This window comes from Condylura cristata, unplaced genomic scaffold, assembly GCF_000260355.1.
Source record: "Condylura cristata isolate star-nosed mole 26May11 unplaced genomic scaffold, ConCri1.0 scaffold00018, whole genome shotgun sequence".
Classification (NCBI taxonomy): domain Eukaryota; kingdom Metazoa; phylum Chordata; class Mammalia; order Eulipotyphla; family Talpidae; genus Condylura; species Condylura cristata.
In genome coordinates, this window is record NW_004567119.1 from 20280364 (window position 1) to 20303622 (window position 23259).

Sequence of the window (23259 nt, forward strand, 5' to 3'; positions counted from 1 at the left end):
CTCTTTTTCTCTTCTCTTCTCTTCTTTTCTTTTCATATCCCTGGCCAATAAACTAAATTTTCCTTACTGGACAATAAGCATGAACTCTACTGCCCCCTGCAGGCTGAGGGCTACAGCTGTGTGTAATGGGCAAGTGCTGCCTGGAACTCTCCCGGTGACTTACTGCCACTGGACATGTGAGGAGGTTCATTTACCTGACCCTAGGAGACAACTTCTAGAGCATGAATGCCCCTCTAGCCTCTGTCTAAAAGCATGAAAAGTCTAATATGAAAAAATTTCAGTACATAGCAGCACTGTCCACAACTGCCAAATCATGGAGCAACCCTCCACGGATGAATGGATAAAAAATGGCAGAAAATGTACTTGGTGGCATACTACATTCATTTACGGACAAAATGAATGGCTATCGAGGTGATTGTGTGAATGAAATAATTCATAAAGAGAAAGATAGATATAGGATAGTTTCACTCATCTGGGGAGTATAAACAACCAAAAAACAAACGTGATCAAAATAATCACAGACCTAACACAAAAATTCAATCATTACCAGTGGGAGAAGTGGGGAAGGAAGAAGGACCTGGGAAGGAAGGTAGAAGGGCTGTTGGCTGGGGTGTGTTGGTGGAGGGTGAGTGGAACACGTGTAAAATGTAAAAATGCAAATTCAAAATTAAAATCAAATGAAAAATCAAAAAAAAATTACTCTTTAGGAGAAAAACTGGTTAAATCTGAAATGAATAGGGAAGAGAGTCCTTGTAAACTCTATGTCCCTCTTTTACTTTTAAATACAAAGTGGAACCACGATCTGAGTGGAAGACAGAGATCAACTACTTATTCAATAGTAACAAGAGCAAAATTGATGCTATTGAATGCATAAGGTATGAGCCTGGAGAGCAACTTGCGTTAAGATGACTTGAAGGAAATACAAATTACGCTGGTGGTAGAGGTTGTAGGTAGGACTTGCTTAGAGACAGGCCGCGAGTAGTAATTTTTATGGTGGATTTGGGGGTCTTCTCTTGACTACTGTCACATGCCACTTAGCAGGAGGCCTGCAGTGAAGACAGGCCCTCAGGATTGTATCACCACTGGCTTGGGTGGTGGCCGCAGAGACTGGAGACTAAGTCCCTGCTGCTGTCCACACGCGGCCACAAGAGGGCTCCCCACACCCTCGGTTTTGTGCACAGAAGCCTGTGCTTTCTTGAGCTCGCATCTGAGGGCTGTTTGCAGATTTCAGAATTAAGCGCACCCTCCCCCGTTCTATTCGGCTTAGCTACAGCTCTGGAGCTGCCCTTCCAAGGCAGAAGGAAAGCAGAGTAAAGTGAGATGTGATGAGGAGAGAGGTAAGACACCCTGATCCCGGGACAAAGGCCCTGGAGAACCCCTCCACCTCGGTGCGGATACACCAGGCGTGCTGGAGGGGGAAGTCTACAGCACTTTCTCTGTCACCAGCTGACTCAGATCCTAGTAAAAAACACTACTGTAAACATACAGGAAAGGATCTAGCTGGTGGTTCGTTGAGAGGATTTTTAGGATGAACAGAGATCAGAAATTGAAAACAAAGTTTATAGATAATAAAATAGAATCTTCTATATCATAGAAAAGCTGAGGCATAATGGAACTGGGCAAGGCACATTTACCAGTACTGGGACTGGAGGTTGGTTAACTGTGCTAAGGAAAGTCCAAAGGGAAAAGCTTTTGTTTTTCATTATTTCACATTTGTTTTCATTATTTCACATTTGTTTGAGAGACCATAATTATGTTAGGAATTGATAGAATGTAAGAGTGGGAGGAAAGTGCACCAAGTTCAGGAGAGTTGTCAGCGCTGTCTTCAGAATATTTGAACAATGTGCATTTTTTCATTCAGTTTTCTATTGTCATGAAAACTTCCATAAGCTAAAATGATGTCAACTGAAGAAAATTTCCATGATTTTTTATCAAAAATTGTGATCATCCACACATTCCAAAAATAACCTACCAAATTATGCTAAAAGTGGCAATAACATGTAATAGAATTGGGACTGTGGATTCACAGCCTGAAGTAGCCCCAGGGAAGGAACTTGCTAGACCACATTCGAAGCTCAGATTGCCCACTGCCTCCAGAACAGTAACAGAAAGCCCAATTCTGGTCATTAGTTTTGCTTCTTGCCTTTTGTAGCAAACGCAAAATTTCTCCTTATAGTCTAAAAACAAGCACTGAGGGAGAATGCCGAAAAATGAAATAGTGGAACGGGAACTTTCAAAAAGTAGAGGATACATGCAAGAAAGTGCATACAAGAGCATAGACGTAACTGCCTAGTTCTATTCTGACTCAACAGGGCTAATTTCTCAAACCTGATTCTCCCTCTCAGCTTGTTCCTATCTATCCATGAACACCTTATACCCATGCTTTACCTTGATTTCTTATATTTTGTGGTTATTATAACTGAGAGAAAAAGTCTCCTTTTACTCCTCAAAATAGGGTGGGAATCTCTTGCTTGTTCAGGTTTATCTTTATCTAATTATTGTCATTTGTCTATGAGGATGCCAAAATCCAAGTTACTGTGATTTCAGAGATGAAAAATTCTGTCAATTTTGGGGCGTCGTTAGGAAGTGGTAGCTTGGCAGATGGGCAAAGTTAAAAAGACATACCACTCAACTATTCTGATATTTTGATATTTAATCTAACCATTTGGACTGTGGTAGGCCCCCAATTCACTTTTAGGGGTATAAGAAAGATGATTTTTCCCCCGTCAATTATAAGGGTCACCAAAAATGTAAAAAAGCTGTAAAAAAAAAAAAATCAGGGTAGAGCTTAGGTTTACACAGATAAATGTGGAGAAGCTGAGAGGGGGAATTAAGTTTTGAAAAATCATCAAAATGGAGAATGACTGGTCCCCTGCAAGAGAAAGGTATCCAGCTACAAGGGATGTTTTCTGATTGGTGATTGAGAAGAGTAAATGTTTCTGCATTCTCCCCTTCTCACTCCCACCTCTCTTACCTCTTCTCTTCTTGCGAGTTTCTTCTGACCCTCTGCTTTTTAAAATGTAAAAAAGCTATCTCTTACAAGGTGCTCTTTGGGGCAAAATAGGAAACTCTAGGCTTCGGTGCTGCCTCTGCGCGGCCTCAGGCCTGTGGTGGAGATGACCGGCGGTTCTCTGGCGTGCTGGTGGTTGTGGGGCGGGCACGGGCCGTGGGAGAGCGGATTGGCTCATTGGTCAAGTGGTTGGTGGATACTTTTGGACTCAGATGTGTTATGGAGGGAATGCAGGGCTGATGACTCCCATTAAAAAAAAATATATTCATTATATCATTCTTTATTTTTTGGAGAATGTATGGTTTCCACCACAATTCCCTCTGCACCACCACCGTGTTCCCTTGTCTTCTTCCCACCCGTGTCCTGTCCTTCTCCCTCCTCCTCCCCTACAGAGTGTCTTTGATCTGTAATTTACATTTGAGAGGGAGAAAGGATTCAGCTCAGATGTTTTGGTGATGGTGCGGCTGTGCACTTCCGAGGAGGTGTGCCGCTGCACCTTCAACCGCATAGAGTGATGCAAACCTACTTTACCTCAAAAACCCGTAAAAAATATAAAACAGAAAAGAAAAAAACAAAGCAAAACAGAGATATTAACAGTGGCCTAGCAACAAAAATATAAGCATGAGCAGAGAAAGCCAGTAGCTCCCCGCCAATTTTACCTCAAAAACTCGTAAAAAATATAAAACAGAAAAGAAAAAAACAAAACAAAACAAAACAGAACATACTAACAGTGGCCTAGCAGCAAAAATATAAGCATGAGCAGAGAAAGCCAGTAGCTCCCCGCCAATGAGGGGCTATTGGTAACACCGTGGGGTCAGAAACACGATTTTAAAGCGCTGAGGAATGAACAGATGGTGGAGGAATGAGGCAGTGAATGTAGGCTGTTTGCACAAACTACTTGAAATGGAGGTGGCAACGAGACATTCCAGATGGACAGCGAACTTCTTTTTTATCAGGGAGGCCTGGACTTCATGTCTACAGATGGTCTTTGCACCAGCGACACACAAAGACAACACCAGTGATTTGTGTTTTTTACATAAGCCAATAAAAAAGTCATTATCTTGGTTTAGATGGTTAGGATTTTATTAAAAATAAATAAAATGAAAACAAACATTTGTTATATTTCAAACACATCCAGGAATGTTTATGCTACACAATGTTCTTCCAGCTACTTTTTTTTTTTTTTTTTAATCTCTCTGCTTCCTTCCAATCCAGAGAACTCAAGAGTTGTGTTCTCTGATACAAATGATGAAGGAAGACTTCCAGTTCCTCCTGCCTCAGCTCCTTTTGGTGTCATTTTCAGGACCATTGTATTAAGGTAATTCTTCTCTGGGCAGAGGTTTAAAATAAACAGCAATTTGATTTCTTTCTTAACAGTCAACCCAGAAAGGAAGTCTATTCTGCCCAAGACCCTCTCCTTCCCCATGAAAAATAGTTGCCTGCTAAGAGTGCTCCTCCTGTCAATTCTAATTGTTTTTTTAAAAGATTTATTTATGCATACAGGGCCCTCCCTGGTGGCACAGCGGGTTGGAACACAGCACTAAGAAGCTTAAGCCACTTCCGCATGAGTTCGATTCCCGCCTGCCCCGGAGGTGACCACATGGCAAGGCAGACCTCTCCTGACCCGCCCGCTGCCCCCCTCGTGTGCTTCCTCGATCTGCATGGTCTGCTCCCCACTCTGTCCCTGGTGAATCCTCTCACCCTCCGCATCTCTGGCCTATACCCCAGTTCTGTATGCATACATAAATCTTAAAAAGAAAAAAAAAAGATTTATGTATGCATATAGAACTGGGGTACAAGCCAGAGGTTCAGGGGCAGTGAGAGGCTTCACCAGAGACAGAGCAGGGATCAGAACAGGCAGATTGATGAAGTACACTGCTGAGGGGAACAGTGAGTGAGACAAGAGAGGTCTGCTGGGCCCTGTGAGTTAGCTCCCTGGGCTGGGATTGAACTCAGGTCTTTGCGGAAGGTCTTCATGTTGGGAGCAGTGGACAGGTCAGGAGAGGTCTGCCGTGCCACGTGGGTCACCTCTGGGACCCTGGATCGAACTCTCAATGAAGCAACTGTGGCCAACTTGCAGTGCTGTGTCCTAACCTGTTGTGCCACCAGAAAGGGCCCTAATTATTTTTGTTTGTTTGTTTGTTTTACAGGGATTATGGAGAGAAGAGTGGAGACTGGAAGGTAAGATGACATAAGGTGGGGCCAGTTAAGTAAAAGTACGAGTTAACTAGTATAGGGTCGGTGGGAGAACAGTTTTCTCAGGTTGTTTTTCAACATAAACTTCCAGCACAGGTGGACTAGTAGATACATAGCTTTGAGATGCCCATAACATGTGGGGAAAGCAGTAAATAATGTTTGTGCAAAACATACTTCTGTAAACTAGGCCTAAAATTGGTACTGTGCTGAGTTTGTCTATAAAACATATAAAAGCTAATAGGGCTCCTCCAGGTAAGCCTCTCATGGCCAGTTGTGTCTCATGGCCAGTTGTGTCTCATGGCCAGTTGTGTCTTGTGGGGCTGCTGCTGTTGCTACCTGTGTAACTCCTGCTCTCTCATAAGGACTTACTACTTCTCCCAACATATGGGCTTTGTGACCGGATTTCTGCCACCATCAAGAACTGGGCAAGCTGGTAGTTGAGAATAGGTCAGGGAGGTGAGAACAAAGAGAGGGTCCAAAATGACAGGGAGAGATGCTGACTAGTAAAGCCAGTCAAACAAAAGGAGTCAATAACAAAAGGGAGTTCTTGGGATGAAGTAACCATGGGAGTCATCAAGAGGGAAGTGAAGAGGTACAAGAATTTACATCAGAAATGAAGGAAAGTCATCCCCTCTGAGGTGACACTGGTAGAAACGTAGATTGGTCCTGGCAGGATGGGGACCCTGCGATGACAGAAATGCCAGCAAAGGTGAAGATATTAAAAGTGTCTGTTCTACTCAGTATTCCTACTGAACTGTTCTGATGAGGAAAATGAGTTTACACAGCTAGTATGGAGGACCATTTAAGAACTTTAGCTGAGTTCAATAAAAAGGTCAATATAATTTAGAAGAGCACTAAGAGCCCTGGTAAATTTAGTGTTACTTTGTGGTAGCTCACTTGAAAAGGACCTTGGAGTCAGTCACAAGCAGAAAGTGATACTGTGAAGTTTGGATGTGATTAGCGTGGTAGAACCCAGCTGGCAAGTCCAGGGCAGAATAAGGAAGTTAGACTTAGAGTTCTAAATTGAGACTTATTATAGAGTATAAAGTGATAGTAAAAGTTTCACAAGGTAAAAGGTCAATATATGAATGCAGGTTCTATCAGAAAAAATAAAATAGGCAGAAATGGGAAATTATGAAGGAGAAGAGGTGAAGATTATGGCAGAAACAGTCATAAAGCTAAGTTTCACTTCAAATTCTTTAAAGGAAGTCATTTCTAATCGAATGCTTTTAAGGTGTTTAAGACTTGCTGAAAGGGATGGGATGGAGTTGAGTCTCACTGATCTTTAAGGAAATCTGATATGTATGAGACTAAAAATGTGTATTTGTATTGCTTTAAAGAGGTGCTAAAACATAACATGTTAGGAGGATGAAACCTTCATTCTTAGTTCCTTCAATATATGGATATTTGTAGGGTCAAAATTCTACTTGAATACATATTCCTTCCATTCACCAAAAAATGATGATTGTATTTATCCTTGTATACTTTCAACACCTTTTCTAACTTACTACATTGTCAATTTTGTGTGTTACAAAAATAAATATTTTTTTAGTTTAAAAATTGACTCCTAGTGCCAGCAACTTGGTCAGGGTGAAAAAGGGACATTACCAGTCTGTGTCTTTAGAAGGCAAACTTTTAACAATATCAATAGACAATTTTCCTTTGAGTTCATGTTTTCCAACACTATCATGGTTCTCTTAAATTTATGAAAAATAAATATCAGATAATAACGTTGCCATCCTGATACTTTGTGAAGTGAATTTTATCCACTTCATGAGATAATTGCAAGAGGGGATAAATTGACAGAGGTCAGTTATTTTTATACAGCTTGGCTTTAGGATTAAAGGCACTTGAGTTTGAGTTCTATGGCTACATAAGTTTTGCATACAGCCCTAGATAAATCAAACTCTTTAACCATAGATTATCCCCCTATGAAATGACAAAAATACTTATTTTGCTTATATCTTTCTTATTTCATTAAGACTACAGGTAAATGATGCAAAAGTCTTTGAAAAATATAGTATTGAACAGATGTATGGAGTTTTTTAATGGGAAGCAGAATTATGCCTTTATAAAATAATTTGTAGTCATTAAAAAAATCACACCTATTTATTAGACTGGATGCATATTGCCAAATGGCAAATGCAAGCTGCATCGATGTTTAGCCTACCAATGAGCCAACTACTTGTGGGGTTCCTTAACAGCATTTAAGTCTTCATCATAGCATTTTTTTTCTGAATAATCTATAGCCCCTAACAAATTTAACAAAGAAATTTAAATTGGTTATTTGGTAACATGCCAGTTATATTCAGCCTTTAAAAATCGCCCAAGTCCCTAATCCACTTTCCTTAAGATAAAGATACTTTATGACAAATGAAGAATCATTGAGAAGAAGAAAATTATATAATATGCTACATTAGCTAACAAGGGCCAGTAAGCAGCTTGGTTAGACGCAATCCTTCCCCCACAGGATGCTAGGCTTTACTAGCCACTGCTCTCCATGGAATGACTCTTGATCTTCTGTGAGAATACTGTCAAAATGGCCAGAGAAATTTGTGTAAATATACAAGACTCACATCTACCGCAAGCCTACATTGAAGCTCACAAGTATTCATTTTTGAAAATAACCACATACACACACACACACAAACCCTCAAAATATTGTATTTTTATTCATTGACATTATGGTTCCTTAAATCAAGAGATGAAAGAAGCAGTCCTTGGTAACTCAATGAAAATGAAATGCAGACTTCTCAAAATTAGCATTAGAGGTGGCAGTGAAAAAGATTATACAACATAAAGTGAAAAGCATTTGCACAATTAGTCTTGACAGGAGCAGGGCACTGAATACCAGGCAGCCCGAGAGCTCCCTCTCCCTTTTTCCACCACAGGTCCCTGGTCAGGGGGTGGCCAAAGGTCCCTAGTCAGGGGATGGTATCTTTTTCATGGGGTGTACTAGTAAAACTAAAGGTGTTAAATTACAAGTCACTTATAATTTTACACTTCTGGATTAAATCTACACAATTGAACAACATATTTTGATGTGTTTTGAACAAAGACTAATTTCCTTTGTTCTCTAAATAGCAGAACTAAAACAACAGCCTCCTCACCCTTAAAAATACATCAAAGGCCAGAGCTTACAAAACAGGCAGCTTTTCTAAATACTGGTGAAATGTTAGAAAGCCCAATATCAAGTAAAAGCAAAATATATCTAAGTATAAAAGTAGAAATACACCAAATTTTAGCACATTCAGAGGTCTTGATCTTTGTGCTCGCAAAGTATCTCCTCAGTGCTGTAGATTTTTTGATGAACTCTCTGCTTGAAAGAAGAAAATTGGAAGCTATGTTACCATAAGTTATAAATCTTCTGTTATATATATTATGTTACCCAAAATTTATGGAATTCGCATTATTTCGGCGGCCATACTGTGCGAGACACCACATCTGTTATTCCCTTTTACAAGTAAGAAGACTAATCAGGTCCTTTGTTTAAAGTCCCATAGCTAGGTTTTGGTAAAAACTCTAAAAAAAAAAAATTGAAGTTTCTGAATCCTTTCTTTCCATGATACTAAACAGTAAGTTGAATACAATGGCAGGCACATGCACCAACTTTTCAAGACTCTAGAGTTGAGTGGCTATTTCTTGAGCTACTGTGCCTCTGATCGCTATGACAGAATTATTTCCCTCAAGTGGATTTACAGCCGGGTTCACACTGTGACCTGGTACTTGGCAAATGAATGAGTGATACTCCTTGTCTTTTGACCTAAGTAGTCATTTACTGAGGATATGATGCTAGGTGGTGTTTGAATCAATTGTTCTCTTTATGACTTCTCCACAGGTTTCATTTCTGAAAAAAATTAGGAAAAAGTAGGAACAACTGCACTTCTATATTGTTTCTCTTGCGTCTCCTACTTATGATTTTATTTTATTTTTTGTAACATTTTTTAGATTTGGGGAAAATTTTTGTACCTGAACAAAAGTCATATTTAGAGCAACTGGGCTTTCCCAAACTCATGTTGGATTGTGCAGTATGTGGGTTATAGCTTTTAAAGCAATAAAATAGTCAAATTGTGTAGTGTCTTCTTAAATGTTATGGATTTTCTGACTAATTGCAAATGACAACCCTCAGCTCATAGACAAGAATAAAATTTGTTCCTCATTCAAGGCTTTCTTTTAATAAACTTTCTTTCTCATCTTAGTTTATACTGAATTCATTATTACTTTGCAGAAGTATATACTATTTTTAATATACTTTAGCCACTCTCATCGCACAGCTGACAAAGTAACCATTTTTCTCATTCACTTGTTAGAATACACATTACTCTGAGTTATGTACATTCATAATGGTCACTTTTTCTGAGATTCAATCATTTTTAAAATGCAAAATAATGTCTATTATTCAATTGAATTCAGTGTCACATTTTTCTCACCTGAAATAGAAATGAAAACATATCTGAAGAGCAAAGAAGGAAAGAAAGTTCTTACGTGATATAGCCTGAGTGTCTCCACAGTCACCTCCAAGTTTTAATTTACAGGTGCTGGCCTCACAGCAACGATTGGTGCATTCCTTTAAATACACACATAAAGGAAAGTGGTTCAGCATTTTCTTCCTACAGACCAGGTCACAGAATTGTGGCCCATAAAAGCAATGAAATTTCACCTTTGCATCTAAATTTTTCTGCTTTATAAATCCCATTGGAAATTACCAAAGAAACTTAATAACAGGGGGAAAAATGTGTTAAGAATAATAAAAGCCAAAAAAAAAAAAAAAAAGAATGAAAGCCTACCCTTAAAAGGCCAAAAATAGATTATTTAATAATTGTCCCAAATAATTCTGGTCTAGATGGTACTTTTCTCTCTCTTTCTCTCTCTCTCTCTCACACACACACACACACACACACATAGAGTTTCAAATTATAAGGGAGGATATTGCTATACTATTCAAACTATTGACAATAGAAAAAGAAATTATAACTCCATTTTATTTTACTAAGCCTGTGTAGTGCTCATAATGAGAATTCATAATGGCATTTATTAAAACAAATGCTAAATTTTGAATAAAATGTTAGTAAAATGAGTTTATTAATATAATAATTCTCTTTTATGATTATACAAGGTTTTAATACCAAAATGCAAGGTTAGAATGACTGTACAGTATAAAGTAATGTTATCCATCACATCCAGAGACTGAGCAGAAAAACAGCTAGTATGATTGTGATAGATGGCAAAAATAAGTTGGTGAGAATTCAGTAGCCCTTTTTAAATTAGTTAAGCAAATATAAGTCAACTATGAACAGAATTATACATAATCATGATAAGGAAAACCTATCTGATGGAGCACTAAAATATATCCAATAAAATAAAGCATAAGGATTATCTATAGTTTCTAGTTTTATGAAAATTCTGACAAATGCTTTGAGATAAAAAAGATAAAATATGATAATTGAAAAGTATAAATCAGATTTCATTATTTTGTGCAATAAAAATTTTTGCCTATGAAAAGCCGAGAATGAGCCCCCCAAATATAAAAATACCCCTGGCTAAGAGGGATACTTAGGGCTAGGGTGGGGAACTCTTGGTGCTTTGGTGGAAGGTGAGCTAAAGCAACATATACTTGAAGAGGTGTGAACCTGTACCTCCAAATGACACAGTGTTGGAAAACGATGTTACCTCAATAAAAAGAATACAAAAATAGCAGCAAATTAGAATCTAAAATTTATGTATATTTTAAAAATATACACAACAAAAAAGGAAAAGTGAAAAATTCAAAAAACCAAAATTTATAAAAAGTTTTAAAGGCAACTTGTATTTGAAAATACTGACTTTTGCAAAAATGTCATTGATCTACAGAATAAAATATGAATTAAATACCTGTTAATCAGAATCTTATTTTATTTGAGGTCAAGCTGACAAAAAAAATGTCAGGAATTATATGAAAGAATGAACACAAAAGAGTTACTCTTTTGTTGTCAACTCTGCAAGAAAACAAAACGAGACTTGCTATTAAAAATACTAAAAGACATCATATAGCTAAATCAATAAAAGAGCATGATACTTGAGTGATAATATATAGACACATGAAATAAATTTTTAATCTATAAAAATGCCAGCTATATACCTAAGAGTAATAAAATGGAGTATGGATCTTGGGGAGCTGGATTATTCACTAAAGGTTATCATACGAACTATATATGCTACCTTTCAAATAAGGGAACAGCTATTTAAAAATCCATTTATTTCATAGCCTGAACTCTTGTTTTATGTCACTACTTGTAACAATCTTTTAGATTGTTAGCAAACATTCTTTCAGAAACAATTTTAGAATATATTGATGCCTTAAAAGTTAGCAGAATTAAAAAGTCAGCAGAATTATAATAATGACTTTAGATGTCATATATGAATAATCTATTTAATATAATTTATATGATTTTTCTTTCTTCTCCCGTTTTACTTACTATTTGTTTACACTTAGTTCAGTGAGAAAAGGCCAATTCTTTTTTTTTTTTTATTTTATAACAGTTTATTTTACATTTTTACATTTTTTTACCCCATCTCAATTGTAATCCCCGCGGGCTTCCCATCACCAAGTCACCCATGTGCCATCACCATAATCCCGTGCACTTCCCCCCCCCCTTTTGATCCCATTCCCCACTCCACACCCACAAAATGTCTCTGGTATATGGCTGTTCATTATTCTTGTTATGAGAAAAGGCCAATTCTATGGAGAAAACTTACTTCTGGATCTGCAATTATTACTGTTAAACAAATGATCAATTGTGGTTTTTATGCGATTTATGTATTCCTGACTAATATATCTGGGAATGATCATAAGTAATATGATAGAGTTAATGATTTACTTCTTTCCATTGATGTCCATACCATCATGTTATAAGTGTATCCTGTATTCATATCAAACTTGGCCCTAAAAAATGTATTTCCAAAAGAACATTTTTTAAAAGGAAAAGATAACGGCATAATTCTTGTGCCACATTAACTCTGCACTATTTTTTTTAGCCTTGTATGTTTTCATACCTTCAGAGAGCCACAATCACACTCTTCTCCTAGCTCCAGAAGTTTGTTCCCACACATTGGATTTGTTAATATGTTTTGTGGAATTGGTGCTTGCAGCAGGCACTTTGGTCTTTTAGATAAAATGAATTTTTCAAAATGTGAGCGGCTGGTTGTACTGAAACCTTTTGGGAATTTTGAACTGCAACCAGAAGAAAAACCAGAAATGTTATGATTACAATGATAAATGCATTTGAGAATCTGATCTATTTAAATATATTCTTGGCTTAACTGAAATCCCCAATTTATTATTTGTTCAGCACTGCAGTGTGGTAGAGGTAGAGGGCAATGGACTCACATACTATGCTCATTGGAAAGCTGTTTTCCTAGATACTCAAGTGTAGAGCTGGAAGATTTCAATTCCCTGTGGATTAAGCACTCTCCTAAAGGGCAGAGTGAGGATATTTGCCACTTATAATTCATTAATCTCAACAAAAGGGTTTGAGAAGAGAAATAGCAATGAACTTGTGAAAGGAAGTTAAGAGTTCTATGCACATATCTAGCCACAAGCACTTTAAGAGCAATGGATGATTTTATTCAGTTTTCCATCCCAAGTCCTTGCCAAGTGCCGGGTGTCAGGAAGTACTAAGTAATTACATACTACTGATTGATCAACTGGTGGTGGAGATATATAGAACATATTAAATATACAGATTTAGAGACTGTAGTTTTCTGGAAGCAATTAAAATAATTGCAAAAGAATTATTTTAAATTAAGATGGCATGATCACTGATCTGATGCTCTATGTTGGCATATTTGGAAATCTTAATGAGCTCTGATAACAAGGAATCTATACAGCAAAATGGTGGAGGATGAAGAGACACCCTTGTGCTCTTCCAACTATATGGACTGCATCTAAAGTCCTTAAGGGTTTAGAAATTATTCCCCCAGGTGACAGGGTCTCACCTCACATATTGGCTCATCACACAACTCCCAAAGGGACATGGAGTGTTAAATGGAACATCAACCATGCCAAGGACATGGCCCAACTCGTGTGACATCACTGCTACAAGAGCCACATTATTCATTCCCTTCGCCTGCCAAAAAATAGAAGAAACACCTATTACTTATTTCTTAATTGTTGCCAAGGTTGAATGCTTTAAAAAAGATTTTACAGATGAAAAATAATGAATTATTAGACCTGTCACTGACTTTTTGTACACTGTTGAATTAACCTTTGAAATGGTTGTTCCTGTGAATGCAACTATTGAGTCAATATTCAATTTTTGTTGAATTATTGATATATTCTTGGAAAACCATGTTAAAATAAGGCAATTATATTCTTCATAGGGAGTACTAACAGGAACCATACTGCACACTCAATAGTCTTCAAAAGTTACTGTCATGGTACTTATGACATTAGTTGTGCTTGTCCATATGACAACAATATACTCCTTGTCCAAGCTCATTGGTCATCAATACTGGGGATGATAGATTTAATGTTGACACAGGACACTTGGATTCCCTTTCTGTCCCAATCTTCCTGTTCTTACTCTGTAACACCAACTCAGGAGTAAAAGAGCTACTCTATTTCATAATTCCAGGGCTCTTCCGAGCATGGATCTCTCAGTAGTTTGACCTCTCTTTATTGGCAAACTCCATATGAGACATTACTTGAATCTTCAAGAAGGGCACAGAACCACAAGGAACTGTACATACCCCAATGACGACAACTGAAGACGAGGTACACAAAGAACTTGAGGATGCCATTCCCACACGTCGAGCACTGAAGTTAATTCCACTATGTGAAAGTTGCAGATCATGGTCACAATCCAAGTCTTTGGAACCACTATTTTTATTATGTTTTTGATTTCCCTGTTGTCCTAGACTTTTCTAACCACTAGCCCCCCCCCCAAAAGCTTCTGTTATCCATTAAAATATTCACAAATAGTTATTCTACACCCAGGAGTCCATATTATTGACCTCATACAGGTTTCTAGTAACCTCATAGGTGAATTGCTAATGGTAGAGATTCAGGCTATCTGAAAAATAACTGGGGAGATGTAACTGAACAGAAATCCTTGTCAAGAAACCTTTGGGATAACTTACACTGCTCACAATACCTGGCCTGGCCACCCACCAAGTGCTCACCTCAGTAACTGAGCATAGTCATGGATCTTCTTTTTCTCTGTCTTAGAACGATGCCAGTTCAGAAAGTTGGTAAAAGTGACATGTGTCTCAGGTGCCACCTTTATCTTGTCACCATCAGACCAGATTTCCAAGCCTACCAAGACCACTTGAACATTTATGGTTTTGTAAATCTGTGGAAATAGTATTGTTCATTCATTAATACGTTGAAGTTTTCTTTATTGTTTTAGATACTTTGCTAACCATAAATGATGGAGAATGTATCCTATTTTTTGAAACAGAAACTAGAAGTTGTCTTTACTGCAATATATACTGTTTTACTTTGTTTATTCTCCTCTACTAAATTTCTCAGAATGCTGACCTTTGTTATCCTCTCAAGCCCTTATTTGGTGAAACCACAGAGAAGCTCCCACTCTGTGTGGAAACAGGTTTATATAACTTGTATGTTTGGATAAGTTAATGCTTACGTATGTCATGTGTTTACATAACTTACCACATTGAGTAGGTTCATCACATCAAACACAAAGCTTCTTATCACAGTTAGATTTCCACTATATGCTTTATACTACAAAACATCAAATACAAAATGTACTTAATTAAAATTAATGAAAGTTGATGGGGCACAGAATTTCACATTTTAAGAAGTTTACAGGTTTCCATGCAAATAAGCACATTCATTCCCAACCAATATTACATATATAAGACTATTTGTCTCAACAAATTCTATTTCAAGTATAAGGACTTCTTGGCCACAGAAAATTCAGGTACTCATAAACTTTAAAAGTTAGTCATTTTTTAAATGTAATAAAGTGAAATAATTTCATGTTTTCCAATCAGTTCATTATTAATATTTTATTATAAATCATATTTACTATTTGGAACCACAGGTTCTGGTATTTCTGTATATATAAAATAGAATTTATAAGTCATATATAGTTTTTAAGCTACTTTATATTGCTATAATAGAATTTTAAAATAATCTAATAATTCATTATTTTTTGTTTTTCATTATCATAAAAGTCTCCATATATTAACTATATTGTCACTGGTCATATATATAATGTTGGACATTATCGTAGCAGATAGAAATTAAAGGTAGACAATGTGTAAAAACTATTCCTAAGTAGACAGATGGAAAGGCAATCAGATAATCAGGTGGACACTCTATTTTCAGCAATAATAGTTTATTGTCTGTGTTTTCTTGATAAGAAAACTTAGAAGTTGAATGAACTAGCCAAGGAGGCATGTTTCATACTCACAAAGGCATTGTCCAGCACCAAAAAGAGATCAATATATTTGTCAGCCCGAAGAAATTCTTCCTGCTTCATAAAGAACAAAGAACATTGTTAGTAATCACCTTTATCTTAAACCATTAAAAAATTTAGAAAGATATTTTTTCTTCTCACAGGAAAATGAAATTGAACGTAAATCAATAATTCACAGGCTCATCACAGGCCTTCATGGCTGGGCACGCTGGCACATCTTCTGTCATTAGGGAGACACGTGATACACAGAGCAACTGAGGAAACGACACTTACCTCTGGTCTCTTGGGTGACCTTGAGTTTCGAATAAGGCCTTTAGTCCTGCCCAAACTTCTCATACCACAGGTGTAATTTGCAAGGTCAACAACTTCTTCCTGGTCTTGTGTGAAGACAGCATGTTCTTCTTGGTCAGAGCTTTTCAGGGGCCTTATGCTGTATGTTTGATCATGATGTGTGAAATACCCCCTGTGAGACCACAGATTCGTGGTGAAGGATTCCTTGCCAGACTGTCATTTCTACTGACCAGAATGGAGTGGTGCCTTTTTCAGCCCTAAACTCGTATGTACATTCATGGGCCTTTTAGTTAATTTCTTCTCACTTAAGTTATAATCAGTATTTGTCAGTATTAAAATGAAGCCTCTATTATCTATCTATGAGACTATGGTCAAGAATTGTTAGAAGAAGCTATCTTACATATTTAGGATAAACCTTATGAAAGATATTTGTGTAAAAGACTACAAACAGGATCAAACTCTAATAGTAGTGATCACTCAAAGGTCATTTTCTATCATAGTTATTTTCTTTTGTGTTTTTTTTTTAAATTTCCCTAAAGCCAAGAATTATCATTGTAACAGAATCACACATACACACACACACACACACACACACAGCCTCTACACACATACTTACTTCAAAAAAGTTATGTCCAACTGTGATAACTGCAGGATAGAATATTTAAGAAAATAAAACAGAGTGGTTTTCAGCGAGTAAGGTGGATAAGCATGGAAATAGATCCAGAGGTCAGCAAAATCCAATGTACAGCATCTTAGGAAAACATTATTAGGACTGACTTCTACTAGACCAACAGATTATGAAATGGCCATAAGAAGTGAAAATTTATTCTTCCCTTTGACCATACAAATTCAGTATTTTAGTGCTAAAATTTTACCAAGCTAGTAAGAATACATGTCCAGAAGACTCAATGGTGTGTAACAAAGTGGTATTGAATGTTTATTACTTCTGTGTAAGGCTCTCACCTCAAACCATCACAAGTATTAATGCTAGCAACAGACTCCTTCTCATTTAAGATGTGTCCTTTATAGAAGCAGTGCTCCTAAGGTTGAAAAAGAGAAATCATGCATTAGAAAAAATATATATATTTTTTAACTACAAGGATACATGTATAACAGCGGTAGTGATGAAACTGGAGATCCCCTTCCTCAAGGCTCAGGCATCTGGTTTCAGAAACTGCTTGTGGGCAGTGCAAGTGGCAGCAAGTGGTTGGTATTTTACTACCCTCCACCGGAGGCTCCACTGGGGCTGCAAATGCAAGGTTGCCCTGCACTGGAGCAAGCCCTGGCAGAGGAGGCAACAGCCTGTGTCAGGACTGCAGGAAGGAGCATGGTGCCCACAGGGCCAGCTCTAGTCTCCAGCTCCCTCCAACTGCAGGCCATAGAGAGGCCCATGGATTTGGCACCTGGATCATGGAATGGACCCATCAGTTGTGAGTCTCAGTAAATGGCGTATGGGTTGATGGTAAATGGTACAATCAGCCTGAGGGTTGAAATGGCCCAATCTGGCCTGAACGTGGGAGACCTGGGAGAGGAGATAAGATGGGGCAGTAGCCAGCTTGGAGACACTGGCCTTGGAAGAGAGACTGTCCTTTGGCCAGCCAGAGCCCTGCTATAGTCTCTCTGTAGCTCTGTTCAAGTGAGAGCTTTTATCCTGAATATAATGGAGCATTTTTCTAGTAGTGGCCGAGGTCCAGTTCCCAGAAACAAAAACAATGTGAACCTCAGAGGCTTCAGGAATTGATCTACCACTGACCCTGAAGCCTACCGGGTTGCAAGACTGAGGGGTCTTTCTGACATGGTGATGTTTTCATCTATTATCTCCACAGTCATAGATAAGCATCATGTTTCCAAGTCTTTAAACATTCTTGTGAAGTTTCCTCTGCACATCTGAAAAAGCACATGGCAACCCAAAGTGTTCCAGAAAGCATTGTGGACTTACCGTGTTCCTAGGCCTTGTTGTTATTTTTTGTCCACTTGGTGAGAAATATGTTTCAGTGTAGTCTGGGCCCATGATATTGCTGTAAAGAACACAGAATTGCATGATTAACTCAGAATGGCAAAAAGGGTTAATAGTGCTAACATGCTCATCAGGACTAAACAAATGCCACATTTGATAGTGAGAAATGGACATGCTGAGTAGCTCATTGTTGCCCAGCCTGGATCTCTGCAGCTGAAACAAATCAAAGCATTAACTACACTTATTGGATCTGAGGGACAAAATGCCCTCTATGACTTTTATCTTCAGAAGGGTTATTTTGGGAGTCTTTGCACTAAGGACACAGTTCTCACAGAATCTCTCAAGGGTACTGGGTGATAAATATGTATTAACAACTGCTGCATTCAGGGAGCAGTTGACTGACTGAAATAGAACTTGGGAGAGTCTGCACCCTGAGATCTGTCTCAGGGCTGAAGGAATCTTGCAAGTGTGTTCTCATAATACAATAGGAAAAGCAGGTCAAAAGTTTGAGTTTATTTGAATAGAAAAAGATCTTCAGTAAATTCTGAGACATAAAGAAAATCATTTATGATATTTGTTTTTCTCTTTGTTTTACACTTTATAAATAATTTCCTAGGGAGCATGAATCTTCTTACAGCACATCAACAAAGACTAATAACATCTAAACCCAATGTTTCATGTCTTATGTCTCAAATATCAATAATAAGAGCCTTAAGAGCATTCATTTTTGTACATATTCTTAAAATATTCCAGTGATTGGACTCTGAAGTACAACTTACTTGGTTTTTTGTAAATGAAGAATGACTTCTTCTCCATTTAATGTAATCTGATACTGAAGTTCAGAATCATCTCTTTCCTAAAATTATTGTATAATGAAATCAATTTATGAGTCTATCTGAATCAATTACAATGATAAATACAGCTTATACAGAATTATGCATATAGGGTAAAAAGTTATCTCACATATTTAAAATATGTAAAATCAAACATACATTTTACATTAAGTTGTCTACAAATTACAATAATGCAGTAGCAACACAGTTTAACAAACCGGAACATGTGTGACAGGGACTCAGCTTTTTCTTTAGTATACCAGCCTCTGTTACCTAATGAGCCACTAATAAGATAATATTAAGGTATATATTTCCCTACTTAAATAACCAAATATACTAAAGAAAACCAGCCAAAAACCTTCTAAGAATTAAATAAGGTTGAAATTATGAAGTGATGAAAATACTATTACAGTCAAAGGCTTAATACCTATGCCCTTAAAAAGTTCATATTACTAAATAATGTTGGGTTTCTACATTATAGACAAAATGACAAAGGAAAGGACAACTCACTGGGGGCATGGCGTGAGGTAGGGGTAAGACATGGTTGAGTGAGTTTGTCAAGGAGTACTCCTTCTAGAAATGGCTGCCTGACCTGTGTTTTTACCCTCTCCCACCTAAAAACTTAATATTCATTATGCTGTGTCCTTTCTGCGCTAGGAGGCCACTCACTGTCTTATCTTCTGATGACTTTCAGAATTTTCTACGAAATCTGCTTTCTCCTGAACCTACCAGAGCTGTTACAAATGGTCTTCAAGATTAAACTACTAGACATAGATTGTGACACCCCTTCTGTATGGATGAAAATCTGTCTCTTTTAATGATGCAAAATCTACCACAGTCATTCACATGACTTACCTCTTTGCCATGGCTTTCTGTTTGGGTGTTTTGTATATCTCTTTTGTGCAAAATATGCAGTCTTTTAGGATGAACGACTTCATAGTGCACCTGTTCAGATGTTTCCTTTATGGCTGTGACTAGAGAAAGTGAAATAATGTTTTTTTAATAAGATAATTAAAAGTTATTATTTTGGTAAAATGGATTTGTTGAATTTGTGTGGAAGCCTGAATTTCTGTTGAGAGTAAACTTTGAGAACAAGCTATATCTTTTGCTTTAGCTTCAGTAACAAATAATTCCTATTTAGGTCTCTTCTCCTTTCTGAAAGATGTGATGGCAATGAAACAATATTTGGAGGGCTCCCCAATATATGTAAACTGTGGCCTCCATGCCCAGAATGGGGAGGGTGGATTATAACAGAGGTTATAGGAATCAGGGATTCTGCCCGCAGCAAGCCATCTCTCTTACTCTGTCAACTTCAAAATTGTGAACTTATCTCCAAATGTCCTCAGAGACCTCTGTTTTTTATTTTCACATACTCTTTCTTTTTTGGTGAAGCCGATGATTATTCCCTCAAAATGTAAATTTTCACATACAAGTTGATAATATTTCATTTGTAGGAAAGATACCTCCAAGCATTATTTTATTTCTCAGTGTGACAATAAAATATTAAGTTCATTTTCTCAAGAGCATTTTTTCTCTTAAGGCTTTAGATATACAATAAAGCTTTTGCTGCATTCTGTTGCAGCAATTTGAAAACCAAGATTGTGTATAGCTAAATGTGCTTTTTCATGCTTTTGGTATAACATTACATATACAACTTTCTATTTTACTCACATATAGTAGCAAAAGAACTGACATTGAAACCAAAAGATGCTATATTAAATCCTAGCTGAGTGACCTTGTAAAAGTCCTTGTAAATGATCTTGCTTATCAGGGTACTTCCCTGAAAGAAAATTGGTATAAAAATTGCAATACATAAAATATATAAAACGACATTCTCTCCCTTTTGTATTTCTATTCTATAAATATTGTTTACTCACCTATATAGACAATCTTATTTTAAATGCCACTTTCACAGATAAGTATTGTTTTGGGAGTTGCCCTCTTAGTGACTAACAGTCAGGGAGAATATCTGGTTGACTTGAAAAACTGAAGGGAAATGGTAAAGCAAGAATTCTCTCCTGGCTGCACAGTTCTTTTATAATGTTGTCCTATGAATGACTCATATGAAAACAGGAAATGTATAGATGCATTACAAAAATTCTTAAACAGAATATGTTATATTAGTGGAAGCTACCATATGATTGAAACTGGAGTTAATTTTAACTCTAATTGCAACTCTAGGACTAGCTTCAATTGTTTATTATTTCATTTTGTCTAACCATATAATTATGTCTAATTTGACTTCAGTTTTATTTATGAGTCTTTCTCATTTCGCCTATCCAAACTTTGACTAAATTTTGTCTTTAGCTAAATGATTATCTGCATAAAGGGTAGAAAATACCAAGATTATTCAAGATAACTTTTGAGCTAGTTAGGAATTTTTGATCTGGAATTTAACCCTTTGGTATAACATGGAACACATTTTAGAAAATAAAATCTCAGTGATATGAATTGTGAGTTGATGTGATATGGGAGATAAAATGTAAGAGAACTCAGTTACTGTGCCAGGTACAATACCTGGACTTTTCACACAGAGCTCCTCAAAACTGAGTAGATATTCTAAGATGTAAATACCAGTGACCTTTGAGTCAGATGAGTGTGTCATTTTCTCAAAGGTACTTTAATAAATCATAAAATAATTTCACTTTTTTATAAAACATCAATATATTGAAACTTACCTTGAGTTTGTGCAATAAGCCAGAGTACAGAGAAGAGGAGGACAGGCATGTTGGCTACAGCATACAGTGGAGAGAGCCCACGCCGGGGAAGATGTGCTACCCAGGGCTGTTCGGTTTTATTCTTCCCCAACTTCTCTTTATAAACTTAAGGCAAAATACAAACCTCAACCCTCCCTTGTGTGCAACTGAGGACTATTTTCTAATAGCACTGGGAAACTGCCAAGAAATTGCAGTATCAAATCATGGGAATGTTCCTCATTCAAGAGGGGTGTTTATCTCTGTGGTGACAACTTGGTAAAGAATCACATGTGGACAGCTGTGTGGCCTTCGTGCTTCTCAGCAACCCTATGCACTGATCTATAAATTTAGAAAATTGTTCAGTAATGTGTGCCGCTTTTGAGAAATTGGCACAAAGAGAACATAATCTGTTGAACAAGTAAAAACCTTACAAGTTAACATATTATGGTTCTCTCTGACCTCAACCTATTTGCCTGTGAAAAAGGGTTTGATGGTTAAGAATTACCTGAGACCCTCCCTAGTGGCGCAGCAGGTTAAGGCACAGCACTGCAAGCCGGCCACAGCTGCTGCCCTGCAAGTTCCATCCCCGCCCTGGAGGTGACCCACATGGCGCAGCAGACCTCTCCTGTCTTATCCACTGCCCCCTCGGCAGTGCACTTAGTTGACCTGTGTGTTCTGCTCCCCACTCTGTCTCTGCTGAACCCTCTCACCACCCATGTATCTCTGGCCTATCCCCAGTTCTCTATGCATAAATAAATAAATCTTTCCCAAAATTACCTTAAGTTTTTTGTAAAATTCGTATTAGGTAACACAGGTACACACACACACACACACACACACACACACACTGAAAAAAAAGTGAAAATGTAATTTTTCTTGACAATGTTAGTCTCAATCAGATTATCCACTTTTGAAGTATTTTTGAAGTGTGTAATGATATATCTTCATGGAGATGAATACCAAAACAGTAAGTCAAGGAAAATGTGTTGATCACCAATGGCCCAACATCAAAAATTGTTCATATTTTGACAACTTATTCTTATCTTTCTTTGGACTAATAAAATATTTTAGTTCTTGTTATATAAAGTGGCCCTTTCTCTCCCTCCATCCCTCTTTACCTCAGAAATCTCACTTCATTTACCTTTGTGTGATCATTTTTTTAAAAAGATTTATTTATTTGTGCATACAGAACTGGGGTATAGGCCAGAGATGCAGGGGTGGTGAGAGGATTCACCAGAGACAGCAGGGAGCTGAACAGGCAGATAAACGAAGCGCACTGCTGAGGGGAGCAGCGGGCAGGTCAGGAGAGGTCTGCAGCGCCATGTGGTCACCTCCGGGGCACGCGGGGATCGAACTCATGCAGATGTGGCTTTAGCTTCTTAGTGTCGTGCTTTAACCTGCTGCGCCACCAGGGAGGGCCCCGATGTGATCATTTTTTCTATGTACTTTGTTAAATATCTGCTATGAAAATATCTGATACTTTTCTGTCTTCCTGTTTTACTATACAAAATTCTGGCTCTAATAGCAGCATTTTCTCTCTCCTATGGCTGGCTAGTATTCCAGTTTGGCCATCTTGTCTTTTGGAGCCAGTCTTCTATCAGGGGGCATTTAGGTTGCTTCCATGTTCCAGTACAAACAGCTGTAACAACATTGCAGAACTTAAGTTTTTTTGAGTTGCTAGTTGCACATTCATTGGATAGATTCTGGCTCATATATAATTTCCACTTTTACTATTTTCAATGTAAATAAAATTTACATTAAAATTTCCATATTGACTGTGCCAGTTTAAGGAGTGTAACAGGGTTGTTTTTTCTCTATACTCTTCAGCATTTGTTATGTGGAGACATTTTTTTTT

General features: G+C 37.5%; 1 protein-coding gene across 1 annotated transcript; it reads right to left on the reverse strand.

Annotated features, from left to right (window-relative positions):
* Window positions 1-3283: 3283 nt before the first annotated feature.
* ADAMDEC1 (ADAM-like, decysin 1) lies at window positions 3284-21441 on the reverse strand. Its single transcript, XM_012726765.1, has 14 exons — window positions 21387-21441; window positions 19564-19682; window positions 18655-18731; window positions 17858-17936; window positions 16882-16958; window positions 15901-16090; window positions 15622-15684; window positions 14856-14927; window positions 14366-14535; window positions 13934-14015; window positions 13181-13311; window positions 12239-12416; window positions 9692-9773; window positions 3284-3414 (listed from the first exon to the last, which is right to left on the reverse strand). The coding sequence occupies exons 1-14, from the start codon at window positions 21433-21435 to the stop codon at window positions 3284-3286; spliced, it is 1500 nt and encodes a 499-aa protein (XP_012582219.1). The 5' UTR covers window positions 21436-21441.
* Between the last annotated feature and the right edge of the window lie 1818 nt (window positions 21442-23259).